This window comes from Lygodium microphyllum, chromosome 28 (genome assembly GCF_053477565.2).
Source record: "Lygodium microphyllum isolate KBCC chromosome 28, Lygodium_microphyllum_v1.1.10, whole genome shotgun sequence".
NCBI classification, from domain to species: Eukaryota; Viridiplantae; Streptophyta; class Polypodiopsida; order Schizaeales; family Lygodiaceae; genus Lygodium; species Lygodium microphyllum.
The window spans coordinates 54,893,772-54,908,019 of record NC_141162.1 but is presented as its reverse complement, the minus strand read 5'-3'; the positions used below and the strand labels follow the sequence as shown (position 1 = coordinate 54,908,019).

Below are 14,248 nucleotides of genomic sequence, written 5' to 3'. Positions count from 1 at the left end.
TGCCTAAAATTTGCCAAAAAAATCTGAAATTTAGGAAAAAAATATTTAACATTGAAGGCGGCGGTTGCAGCTAGGACGATTTTAAGCACCAAGTGAAAGATGGCTTTTAAAAGGCGCTTGAGCGACGCTTGTGGATTTTTGATAATATTTTCGACTGCAGTGCGGGATGCTGGGAGCTTCCAATCAGTGCGGGATGTCGAGACGGACGCGCAAGATTTTTTAGAGGCTGAAACGGAGCCCGGATGCGGAAGAGGCCAAAAATGGGCCAAGATTTGAAAGGGTGAACAAATTGAAGACCAAAGGGGGGGTGCCCTTTGGGACTTTTAACCCCCCTCTCTCATTTTGAAGAAAAAAACGTGAAGAAAATGTGGATATGGCGTGAGCAGCAGGTGGCCGAAAAATGCGCCATCCCCCCTCCCCACCCCCCCCTCCCCCCCAATCATGATTGGAGGCTGAAAGTATCCCATGCAACCGACAATGGCCATTAACTTCTTCCTCTTTCCTGATTCTATCACCTGTGCTCGCGTGAGATATGGCTATCTGGATGAAGAGATCAAAATCTAGTCTTTCTCTCTCCTCCCTCTCTCTTCCTCTATGGGCTGTTCATGTGCACCATCTTGAAGGAGGAATCGGGAGGCAGATTGAAGGAAATGGTGATGGAGATTGATGGAGATGCTAAAGATTGATGTATAACATTGGATTGAGAGCAATGGAGGCTCTATCTACTGGTTATACAGTCATTTAAGGCATCTCCGGTTTCGTAAAAACACGGTATGATCATTTTTATGAAGAAAAATGAAAATTTTTGATAGTTTATGATGATAATGATGTTCATATTGGATGAAAATTTGTTTGTGTGCTGGTTGCATCATGACTAATTGTTGTTTATCAGAAAATATTGATTTTGCAATGATTTATATGTGCTATTGAATTTCCAAAAACCGGAAATGTGGTTTTTTAGCAGTAAAATGATAGTTTTTTCGTTTTAGGTGCAAGAAAATGGAAAAACAAGAGAAAAAATAAAAATACGTCTCACAAAAATAAGAAAAAAAATGATGATTGTTTGTGGATGTATGGTAGTGGTAAAGCATGAGGTTTAGCCTTAGTTTGCCCTATCTCTTTGTTAAAGTTTGTGATTTATCGCTTTTCATACATCAAAACATGACAAAATGAATCTCTACACCTATGCAACGGAAGCAATAGCTAAACGTAGGGGGTTGGGATATTTGAATGGTGTGATTTGCATGCTGATTGTTGCTGATTTTTTGATGCATATAATGACATAGAGTTTGTGGTATTTTAATTAAGAGGATAGTAGCACGGGTATTGTCTCGGTACTATCTTTACATCGACGCAATGAGTTAGTGAATGAGCATTGGAAAGCCTGGTTGTGCACCACATGTTTCTGATTTAAAATTATGTTTGAGCACTTTAGGATCATTCACTTTTGCATGTGCATGTCAACCATGGTATCAGAATAAAAAGGACTGGATGCATAGCACCTGTTTTCAATGACAATGACCCATGCTTGAGTGTGGAAAGACATTCTAAGCCATAGGATAGACGTTCGTTTCTTGGGGAATTATTTGGAAAGGACACATGGTATCTCTTGGAATACTTTCGAAATGAAAGAGTGGAGTTTGTTCATTTGTTCTATATGTTGAGCAGCGCATCAAGGGGCTAATCCCTGCAACGTAGTAGAGTTGTAGTGGGGCCGCGATGATTCAACTGAGAGGTTGCCTCCAATATTGAGCAGCGCATCAAGGGGCTAATCCCTGTGATGTAGGAGAGCTACAGTGGGGCCGCGGTGATTCAACCGAGAGGTTGCCTCCCATGTATGTGACTATCGTGGCATTTATGGCCAATATGTATGGGTTCTCCCTCTATGGAGTTGATAGAAAGGGAAACATTGGACTACAAAACTATAAACACATAGGTTAGGCTTTAGGACAGGTAGTCCTTTAGCAGCAGATAAATGCTCCTGGCCCGCGAGGCCGTGTGGGTGTGTTTGTCTGTTATGAGCATGAGGTCCGGCTAGTGCCATAGCAAGTGCCAGCCCATTTGAGGTCCCATCAAAGTCTCACTCACAACCCGATAACGAGACGCAAAGGAGTGCCGGTTGGGGATATTGACTTTGTCGAATGCACAACTCAACACAATAAGTTTTAATGTTTCAATAAACATTACACGAACCATACACAGAACCACACACAAAACAAACAATGCCTCTCGTAGCTCAAAGCAACTTAAAACCTGAATGTGGGTAGAGCATCATTTAAACTCAAATTTCAAAAACGCCACCAATTCAAATACAAAACCAAGTGAATTGTATTCTCATAACTTGAAATCCATGAGCCGAGACTTGGCACCTTTAAATCCAAATTTTCCAACTTCACAAGTTAGCACAACAAGAGTTTGCTCTCTCGTATACGACCATCCTCTCACATGTCTCACAAGATACAAGATCAAAACATAGGGAAAAGGCCCCTTGCTCTTCCATCACCTGTGTTTATATAGTTTTTTTCTACTCGCACACACGTTAGGCTTTTTTATACGTTTTGCTTCAAAGGTTAAGACTAAACTTAAAAGCTTATGATTTTATGGATAGCTTTTAAAAGTTAACATGCTTGATATGCCGCCATTTTGCTTTCAATTTATTACAGGCATCCTAAATCAACGGCCTGCCCATCTTGCCTTCTTCTTTGGCCATTTTCCATTATTGCTTGCTTCTCAAATAATTGTTGAAGAAAAAAATAATTGTTGCTTTCTTCATATTAGCCGCCATCTTTTGCGTGCGTCAATAGCCGAAACTGCCTCTGATCTGCATATGCCATCATGTTCCGTTAATTCTGCACGTTGTTTCTCCACTTCTCTTGCATTAAACACAAGGTTTTTCTCCATTGCACCTCCCTGCTCTAGCAATTCTGTGTTGGCACTCTTCTCAAACTCAAATGCAGTTCTTGCACGTTGAACCTCCTGCCTAAGGCTTTCCATTTCAGCTTTCATGGTTGGAGCCTGCTAAGCATCGGTGCAAACCCTCACTAGCTTTTGTGTTAGTTGCTACACCTGTGCATTTAACTCTTGACGAGATACATGAAGATTTCGAGCATCACCCTGTGCTCTATGTAGTTCACCCTTCAAGGGCTCAATATTCTGCGGTTCAGCTTCCATCTTGGCCACAGCTGCTTCACGTTCCGCCATCCATCCACCTTTAGATAGCTCGTTCAATCTTCCTCCTATCAAAGAACTTAACTTTTCGATATCGAAGTGCCATCTTCCTTCAAGTTCAACACAGCCATGGAGTTCAGCTTGCTTCTTCAAGTCTTCTAATCTCTTTTGTTGAGCATTCTTTACCTCCACTAATAAAGCCTTTTTGAGATGGACACGATCTTGGCCTTCTTCTCGCTGTCTCTGTGGCACATCCCGGGGCCTTTGTTGCCAGCAATAGCTCCTTTTGCAGAAGAGGAGGAAGAGAGCGGGGCCTCCCCGCCACCTTGCGATTGACATAGCCTCCATGAGCCATATGCTCTTTTGTTCCTCTCCCCTCAACTAGCCCAAACTGGCCTTCTTAGGGGCTTCTCCAGGCATCTGACTTATGCCATATCTATCTCCATACAATCTGTACGCTAACTTGGGCCCATACACCCCACCATATGCTGCACCTTGTCCTCCTGTATGTCATACCAAACAGGATCCTTGATGCCAGGAGATCCAGCAGGAATTTCAAGTTGATGTTCAATACCTTTTTTTCGTACTATAGAAGGAGGATCCTCCTCATCTTCATATCCCACTTGAAGGATTCTAGGTAAATTCACTGCCCAAAAAGCCCTGCACCCTGCCTCCTCTCAAGGCTTCAAGGAGTCCCACAAGCTTCCGCACGAATAGACCTTCTAATTTGCCTGACTCTTAGACCTGTAGCAAACGTCTAGCTCGAGCTTCTAACTATGTCAGATTGGTAAGCAACATGACCTACGGCATGTGTATTGAATTTCCTTGTCTTGGTTTGTTGATCCTAGCTTTGTCTTTTTCTTTTGGCACTAGCTTTGGCTTCATATTTTGATCATCATGCCTTCTTCCTTGGTGGACTTCATGGTGGTCTTCTTTGCCCACTTCCTCTCTCTAGTCTTCTTGATCTCGATGTTCTTCATCTTCACTTGGGCTTAACCTTGCATTTATATCTTCAAAAAAGACAAGGGTCCACTTTCTCTATATTCCTTGTATCTCCAATGAAACTGCATTTTGTCAAAGTTTTCTTTGCCAAATAAGCTGACAGCTTTCTTTGCATCCCATAGTAGGACACGAGTTTGAACACCCTTACCCATCATTGCTGCTACTGCAAGCTGCCTTAATTATTGTATAAGAAATGCCAGAAGCCAAATAGTCCATGATCCATGTATTTACCATAGAAGACATCAAGAAAAGGGCCCTTCTGTGGTGATTGCTTGCAAAGAACACACATCACCATAAAAAGCCACATTGACATGCTCCTCAAGTCTTCAATAGCCGATAATTTGTTTTATATGTTCTTGGCTTTTGTTTGTGCAATGTGCCCTAAGAAGTATATGCTTTGGAATAGAACTTCGTACCCATATACCGTGATTTAAGAAGATATGCAAATTGAAATTTATGCTATGCAAACACTCAAGTGATGCTTATAGGAAGAAATATGGACGCACTTGAAGATATTGTGCCTACCCTATCTACATGTTCTCGTGCCTCACGCAAAGTGCAAATAGAGTTCCTTGATTATTTAAATCCTTAACCTCACCTCTCAACTCTCAGCAAGAAAATATGTCATACTCCGCTCCATTCGTCCACCCTACACACTTTTCCAGAGGTTCCTAACTTGGTGATGAATATCCCAGATATTGAGCGTGCAAGAAATATGCGTGTCCAATGACATGTGCTCTTTGAAGTGCATGTGTAACTAAGATTTACTACATATAGCTGCAATGGGCCTCATGCCGTGTAAGTGCTCAAGGATGGTGGGAAATATGCATAATCCCAACCCCTGGCATGGAAGTATTTGGTAAGAACAAGAGATGATCCTCGAGTGCAGTCCATTAGACAAAGTGCATCGTGAAGTGATCGTGAACCCATCATCCCCGTAATGTACAAGAGTCTCAACATGAAATCAAACCTTGTTCCACAATGTTTGGCAGCTACTTAGCAAACTCCAGCTTCACCCTGTCCAAAAGAATACCAAACTCAACCAAGGCTATCAAGTTTCACACTCAACAAATCAAACAAAATGACAAAAACAAATCCTAAGCTAGACAAACACAAGAACTTCAATTACAAAATGACAAAACAAAGAAACACACAAACAACTTAGGTAACAAAAAAAAACCAAACTTCAATTTGACTAGGGGTTTTCAATTTTTGCAAAAACGCTTGACAACGTGTTGTAACAAATATATCTCCCTTTACTTGTAAAGAGTTCTCTCTCTTCATCTATGTGTATATGTTTATGTATGTATATATGTATGTGTGTTTGTATACCATTTACATAATGTAAACACTCTAGATTGATAGAATTTTTATTGCAATGGATTGATAGAACTTGCCTTACGTTAGATTATGATATGTGTTGCAACAAGTACTTCTCTCTTTGCTCATGGTGAGTAGCTTTGTCTCTCTCTCTCCCAAAATTTTAAATATAAAATAATTCATGCAAACAATCCAAATCTACATTTACATTACACTGCTTTTTGGGAAGTGTGCTACTACTCCACAACTGAAAGAGACAAATTTACTAAAAGATTGTCAAAATTCTCACCACAGCTAACCAATCGAGCTGTGATAATATTTTCTCAACAACATAAAATTCATTTATGCTAAGAGCTAGCATAGTTTTTGCTTCGTTGATGACACCATGGGAAACCCTAGAAAACTTCTTATGCTTGTTGGGAAAAACAATATGATGAAGAACATGGTATTACAAATAAACAATCGTGTTTATATCTAGAGATTATTCTCCTTGTGACTATTGCAAAAAGAGTGAGTATCCAACCCATCTATGTTTCAAGGTGTGTTAATTTGATTCAGATCATAATAGAGCATATGCTGCTACACATGACAACACTACTGACGAAGCAAATTATGTGAGTTATTCTCTCTCTGGAAAGGATACTTCATGTTCGTGACGAATCTCTTTTTATTATTGATTCTCGTACTATGGGAAACATGACATATCAATCCTAATGCTTACATAATTTATTGATCATTCTATTCCTATCAAGAAATTCGTTTATCTTGCTAATGACACAACCTGCCAAGTCAAAGGTATAGGTGATTTATATCTCGATACTCTTTCTTCAATAAGAATTCTGCATGGAGTTTTACATGTCCCGGATCTACAAAGGAACCTTCTTTCAATTGCAAGACTTGTTGATCTTGGTCTCTTTGTTGGTTTTGACCATACCAAGTGTTATATTGAGAAAGATGGCCAACCATAGTTGTTGCTCCTCGAAATGGTAACCTTTTTGAGTTATCTTTAAATTAAGATGTTGCAAATGTTTTTACATCTCATGGCGATCTTAACAACAAAATATGGCATCATCACTTTGTTCACTCTAATTTTTCAAAGCTTGTCGATCTTTATCGGCATGACCTTATTCAAGGTATGGAATTGAAAGCTCATCTTCATATGGGTATTTGTGAATATTATGCACTTGGAAAGCATTTTTGCAAACCCTTTTCCATTTCCACCACAACTCATTCTAGAGATTTGCTTGATCTTATTCACATTGATATTTGTGGACCTTTTTCTCCATCAAAATCTCAATATCGGTATTTCATGACTTTTATTGATGACTTCTCAAGATACACCACTATTTTTCTCTTGTGACACTAATCAAGAGCTTTATTATCATTTAGGCAATATAAAAAAACTACAGAACTTCATACATGTTATTGCATCAAGAAAATTCACAATGATAATAGTGGAGAATACATTTCAAATAATTTTGATGATTATTGTAATAATTAGAGTATTTATCATGAATATATGGTTCCCTACTCTCCTTAACAGAATGGTATTAATGAACATAAAAATAGGACTATTCTTAATGTCATGCGATGTATGCTCATTCATTCAGGCTTATCTCGATGTTTCTGGGCTGAAGCAATCTTAACAATAATATTTGTGCAAAATCATCTTCCTACAACTACTCCTTCTGTTAAAATACCGATTACTACTTGGACAGGTGAAACTCCTTCTATTTCATACTTTCAAACTTTTGGATATATTGCTTATATTCATGTACCCAAAGAGACTCGCAAAAAACTTGATCCTTTCGGTTTGAAAGTTATTTTCATGCCATGGAAGTTGAGTATGAATTTCTTCTCTCTAAATGTACATGGGTTCTAACTGAGCTACCACGTGGACGCACTACTATTAAAACAAAGTGGATCTGTAAGAGTAAAACAAAAGCATATGGAACATTTGACAAATTCAAAGCAAGGCTAGTTGCCAAACATTTCTCACAAATTGTAGAAGTTGATTAACAGGAAGCTTTCTCGCCTATTGTTCATATTACCAGTATTCAAGTCTTGTTAGTTTTTGCTGTTGAGTTTGATTTGGAGGTTCACCAAATGGATGTGAGAACTGCTTTTCTTAATGGTGATTTAAAGGAAGAGATATACATGGAGCAACCATAGGGATTTATAGTCAAACATAAGGAAAATCTTGCTTGTAGCACTCTATGGTCTCCAACAATCTTGACAAGCTTGGTATCAAAAGATTGATCTCTTCCTTACAAAACAAGGTTTTATCTCTTGTTGTTCATATCCTAACTTATACGTCAAGTGCTACAATGATAGTTTTGTTATTCTTACTCTATATGTGGATGATACCATACTTGTTTCTAACAATCTCAACTTCCTTCAACGGGTAGAGAAGGTTTTATATTATGTGTTTAACATGGTCAATCTTGGAGATATACACTCATGACTTGGTATTTAGATTCAATGCTATCAAGAAAATGGTGTTTTATTATTGCCTCAAAGAAAGTTCATTGAAGATATTATTCAAAAGTTTGGTTTGGGCTCTACACATCTTACTAGTACTCCTTGTCTTGTGAGCTTTACCAAAAACTCTCACTTTCTGCAAAATTAAGATTGCTCGCATATCACATACAATCTTGAAGGAAATGGGAAGAGTGAAAGAGGACACCCATTGATTGTCAAGGACCTAGCAAAAGCATGTAGGAAGAAGATACAAGAATGGTCAAGGCCACTTTCCTACACTTTGTGGGTTGATGGCACTACTCATAGTCCGAGAGGGTCCACCTTATAAAACATGTAAGATACCACATGAGTTCAAAAGAAAGGGTATCATATTTTGTAAAATTTACAAGATTATATTTACAAAAGGGATTTTTAAATTACAATTTGAAAGAAATCAGTAAGTTCAATAAAGTAAAAGGGGTCATTTTAAGGTCTGATAGCATGTAAAGAAATGGTATTTCTTAATATTCTTTGAATGCATGTTATATAGATGATTTTTTATAGGCAGACTCCACGGGTTGTCCATTTCATCAAATATTTATTAAATATCTATTGTTTATCTAGTATTGATACACTAGTTGATCGACGATAAAGCTAGAGAAGGAGTATGTGGTGCACCATAGGTTTTAGTTGGGAGGAAATGGTTGCTTCTTGTTCTTTAACTACACCACAAGTTAACAACTTCAAAGCCTTTGATCATCTCTCTCACTCTCTCACTCTCACTCACTCTCTCTCTCTCTCTCAATATATGTCTATGTGTATGTATGTGTGTGTTTCTATATGTTTGCTTTCCTTTGTTTGTTTATCCTAAGTTTTCTCTCATTCTAATAGAATGAAAATGCAAGAAAAGTACAGCCATAGGTTCTTAAACATTGTCATAGATAAAAGCATGTCTATGTGAATGTAAAAAATGCCATTTCATTTTGCATAAGTTTGATTTTTTGTAAACATTTAATAGTAGCCATATGTTGTGTCGTTTTACAAAAATATCCTTGTAATTTTCAATGGCCTACAAATCTACATTGAGCAATCACATCTATGGTCATTTTTGTTGTAAATCACATTTGTGGTCATTTCTCTTGTATGTTTGTTGTTTAGGAGAGACCTTGTCTATACTTTGATCTTCCTTACCAATTTGAAAAGTTTTGTCATTGGGTTATTTCTATGCTTAAGGTGAAAGCCAATGAGCTTTGAGGGAAATTGGTTATCTTTAAAGCCACAAAGCCTGATTAGAGATTTAGTATATTCTTGTAAGTTTGTAAATGTACTACTTTATATAAGTACTATCAAAGAGCGTGGTTGGAAATTGGTTGGTTATCGTTAAGCTACAAAACTTGATCATAACTTGAGTATCTTCTTATTTGTAAGCTTGTAAATTTTACTACTTAATATAAGTGGTTTGCATTCCAAAACAAAAAGGATTTCAATTTAGATCTATTTTAATTGTAACCCCCACTAAATAAAAAATATATTATTTTCAAAAGTTTAGGAGTTTAGAATTTTTCAATAGAAAGATAACATGTCATTGCTATAGCTTTTGTCCATGTGATCTCTTGCTTATTCAAAGGAAGCCAAATTCATGTTTCCTCAACTTGTTGTTTAGAAGTGGGACTTGTGGTTGAATCTCACTACATAGAGCACACATTCTAGCAGGTAAGTACCAAGTTGGGAAAAGATTCTCATAATATCGTTACAAAGAAGGCAAATGATACGAGAAGGAAGCTTTGCACGGATCAGCTTCTTGCTTGCTTATTATAGTAATACATCGATATACGGAGGTAATTCTTGCTTATTATTGAATTTAGAGGGCGATGACAATGCTGACACCGAGCTGGAGGACGGCGCCGAGGAGGGAAGCGACGTGGATGTCGACGGTGCCCTGGACGGCGCCGTCAACGATGACGACGATGCCGCTGGGGAGTTTGACGGGGCCGACCTGGTGGCCGGTGGAGGGGTTCTTGAGGTAGCATCTCTGCTGGCTGGACGGCACGTCCACCGTAGCCCCAATCTCCACGTCGATGCTCACCGCCACCCCCACCACCACCGGCAACAGCACCACCGGCTGCCCCGACTTGTTCTCCACCCGGCAGTTCGCTTCCACAGGACACGCCATCCAACTGCATATACTCGCAGCAACTGCTACTACTACAAGCAACTGCCTCAGAGAGGGCAGTACACTAGTACTACGGCCAAAAGTAGTATTGGCTGCCATCTTCGCCGGTGCGCAGAGAGAGAGAGAGAGAGAGAGAGCACTGACTCTGAGTATATCGTCGCAGGCTCCCTCTTTATAGCTGTCTCCCATCATTAGCTCACTAATCAACTTCGTTATCGACCACTTAATTACCGGGCCCGGCACGTTTCTGCAGCCAAACCTTTCGTTTTCAACAGCTGTAAGCATTCTATCGACATAGAACACAGTATCCAAGTGTTGTAATTTATAAGTAAACTTAACAATTACGGTATTTGATAAGTGAAAGGGGAATGATATGCCTTGATCTACTTCCGAAGGCAGAAACAACTCCAAGAGGTCTATTCAAAGTACCGACATCTAAGAAATAAGACTACGTGAAATCAAGTTTCCCTTGGCTTACCTAAGTGAGAACTTTCACATGATAGTGTGGGCTGCCATCTTAGCTGTAACACATCACCATTAGGAAATACAAAACATATGATTCAATCATGGCTTCTATAACTATCTAGGGTGTCAAGACGTGTTAAAATCACACATCATATGGTTGTGGGATCTCATCACAACAATAAGACTACAAGTCCTTTTATGAACCCCACTTTGTAGAATTGAAATGCCTGCAAGGGATTACCCCATCACTAGCATAGGATTTGTGAAGTCTAAACTTGACATTACCATTTTGTGATTGATCGGATTTTATTCTTGCCACTTGGATGGAAATACGAAAACCACGAAAAGAACTTCAAAACACAAAGTTGTAGGTACATCAAAGTGTTGTGTCTATAAAGCTGCTGCATATTGTTAGAGCTGTCAAGGACCATTTGTCATTATATCAATATTGGCAAATTTGGTCTCAATACGAGGGACCCTAAGGATGACTTTTTGAGTTCATATCTAGCATTAGATCCAAGTGGGAGTATGCAACAAAATAGTCTAGGAGTGATCTAAAAATACTTAAAGATCAAAATTTTCCCATGAAATAAAGAATCTTTGTGGAGCTAGTTAAATATTTGTACTTACTAAGATAGTGGTTGACCAAAAGGTTGTATGAAGAGTTGATCACGTTTGGGGATTTACTACTTTTAAACCAAGTATTCTCACATAATGAAAGGTAATTTTCATAACAAGCTATTCCGTTACTACTCAATGATTTGGAGTTTGGAATCTCGTAAACCATTATCACTCATTATGTAATATCTTTAAACTAGATTATTTAATTTCTAATGGGGGTTTTTACATTATGTAAGCATTCTAGATCACCTACATTGAAGGCCTATTTAAGAAGACCTTATTTGTGATTTTTCTTCAATAAATTTCACACTTTTCTATTCAAATGTAAATAACCCCTATAAATAGTGACTTTTTGTATGTACAAACGGTTTATTGCACCCAAACAAGAGAAAATACAACCCATACCATTTTCAAATATCTACATATAGTTAACACCCGAGGCTACAAATTGTGGAATCTTCATACGTTGAGTAAGATGTTAGTAGTAAAACTATTGTGACTATTAGAAAGCTTGCATGACAAGGTCTTTCTCAAAATTTTGACTTGTGCTATGAAAAAGTGATCACATGCATTCATCAAACAACATGGAAAAGACTATTTTCTTTTGTTTATACTTGGATTCTCAATATTTTCTTTATTCTTGAGGACTTATATGCATGTGTATATGAAAACTATTCCTTCTTACACATCATTGTACTAGATCTAGAAGAATTATGTCCTTTAAAGTGTATATCTTAGTTACACAATTGCCTTGAAACCTTTGAGATAAGTTAGAAGTCCTTTTCAATCTTACCTTTTATAGAACATGCTATTTTCTTTTTTTTTAATACTTAGATTGTCATTATTTTCTTTAATCTTGACGACTTATATGCATGTGTCTATAAAAAAATTTCCTTCTTACACAACATTGTATTGGATCTAGAAGAATTATGTCCTTTAAAGTGTATGTCTTAGATAAATGTATCCAAATGTTTTCCTAATTTTCCATCTCCATGTAAACATAAGCTACTATTTTTTCCTTTAATCATATAGATCTCAAGCATACGCTCTCAAAATAATGTCACACACCCTCAAATACATTCAGATGCATGTCCACATATACACACATATGTCCCCCCTCCCTCCCCCCTAGCCATGTGGACACACACACACACAATCTCTCTCTCACTCCCATAAAATACATGCATACATAGATATGTACATGCATAGATACACACCTATGCATATGCATGTGTGTTTGTGTGTCTATATGTATGTACATATGTGAGGGAGTGTGTGCGTGTGTGGTGGGTATCATATATAAATGTAGGTAAATGTGTGTGTATATTCATATGCATGCACAATAGATCTACTAAATTCATTAACAATGTGGAAAGACCTTAACAATGTAAATGGCTAAATCCATAAAAACTCAAAAAGACTATTAGCAATCCTCCATTAATAAGCTACTAAATAAAAGTGGGTGCGAAAATATCCTTTTGAGGATTTATAACCATGAATCTCACAAAAAAAGATCCAAAAAGCCAAAATAATTGTTGATTTCATTGATATGATTATTAAATGTATGTACTATTTGTTGATTTTTGGTGTTCAATGTGTTTTTGGAGATTGAAATATATGTTGAATGATACATATAAAGTCATTATATATGTACTTGGTTATGGGGATATATTAGAGTTCTGAATGCTTTATAATATTTATATTTTTCTCCTTGAGCTCATCTTTCCCTTATAGTGGGTTGGAATTGCTTTTAAAAGTGTTCTAACTAGTCTTGTATGGGCTTTGATAGCGTTTAACATGCTCTAAGAGGTTTTGATGAGAAGTTATTTCTAGTGACTAAATGCCTTAGATTCTTTGTTTATACTTTTCTATCTCATATGTGTTGGTGTGCTTCTATGGGCTTCTATAATCTTCACTACAATGGATGGATGATATACATATGGCAATTTCCAACATATTAGGAAAAACATTCGTAATGTTGATATTTATGCTAAATATATTAGAGTAAATTACTAACTCCTAGGTGGAGAAAATTTACAATTTAAATTTTGGTATTCTTTCTAATGCAACTCAAGGGAGGGAGAGGGTTGTACTGAAGCTGGTGCTGCTTGGAGCCAAAAGTCCATGTGGATCCACAAGGGTGATTGCCAGTATTGTGGAAGACGAGCTTGGTTGTGAGCTTCTCCATGTACATGGCATCAAGTTAGATCTACTATTGAAGGTGATCTTGCTTGAAGTACACTCGAGCAAGGTGGGCCTACACTTTGTCCATCTCCTACTTGTGCATGGTCTCGACACTAAGGAAGGCATAAATGTGATGTCATTACTTGAGGGAGAAGGCTTTGGATTTCATCACTTGAGGGAGAAGTTGAGCATTAGTCGCAAACTTCATTATGTCATGGGTGGGAGCACAAGGTATTTCATAGAGTGGATCATCAAGGTTAGGATCTCCACCAGCTTGTTGGATCATCAGGTTTTTGGGATCTGTCCCCCTCATCGCAACACAACTCCTACTTCATGTAGAGCTTGGGATGGAGGCAAGCACTATGACAGTGCTTAGGATGGAACCAAGCACTCTAATGTTACTTTAGTGGAGGACAAGATTTAGCTCAAGCTTAGGGATACTGATCTTCTTCATATACTAGGCTACTCTCATCCATTGTTTCTCTGGGATGTGTGGATTCCGCCTTCGAATTCCATTTCAAGTCCAAGATAGGCTACTGCATGACTTGCATCCCCTCCTTTGCCTCAACGTTTTGTTGCTCCAATGCTTGGCAATGTTTGCATCTATCACTTTAGATCCACAGAGCTTGTGCCACTCAAGAAGTCAAAAAAGTGCAAGAGACTGGGACCTTGGGTGAATCATCCTCATCACTCACGATGTTGGGTTTCTTTGTGACAACGTACAGTCCTTTTCTGGTAGACACTAGGCACATCGAGCTTCATGTGTAAATTTCCTATCCGACTAATTGATAACGATTGAGAGGGTGGCCACTCCAAGGGCGATGAGTTTGAATTTGGCCACCCAAGCCAAAGACA

General features: G+C 38.1%; 1 protein-coding gene across 1 annotated transcript; it reads right to left on the bottom strand.

Annotated features, from left to right (window-relative positions):
• Window positions 1-9,509: 9,509 nt before the first annotated feature.
• LOC148011457 (uncharacterized) lies at window positions 9,510-10,271 on the bottom strand. The gene has a single exon (XM_087670919.1). It carries the CDS (start codon window positions 10,220-10,222, stop codon window positions 9,812-9,814), a length of 411 nt encoding a protein of 136 aa, XP_087527045.1. The 5' UTR covers window positions 10,223-10,271; the 3' UTR covers window positions 9,510-9,811.
• Between the last annotated feature and the right edge of the window lie 3,977 nt (window positions 10,272-14,248).

Bases quoted from the DNA above. Each gene is read 5' to 3' on its own strand.
- LOC148011457 (XM_087670919.1), bottom strand. From the start codon at position 10,222: ATGGCAGCCAATACTACTTTTGGCCGTAGTACTAGTGTACTGCCCTCT.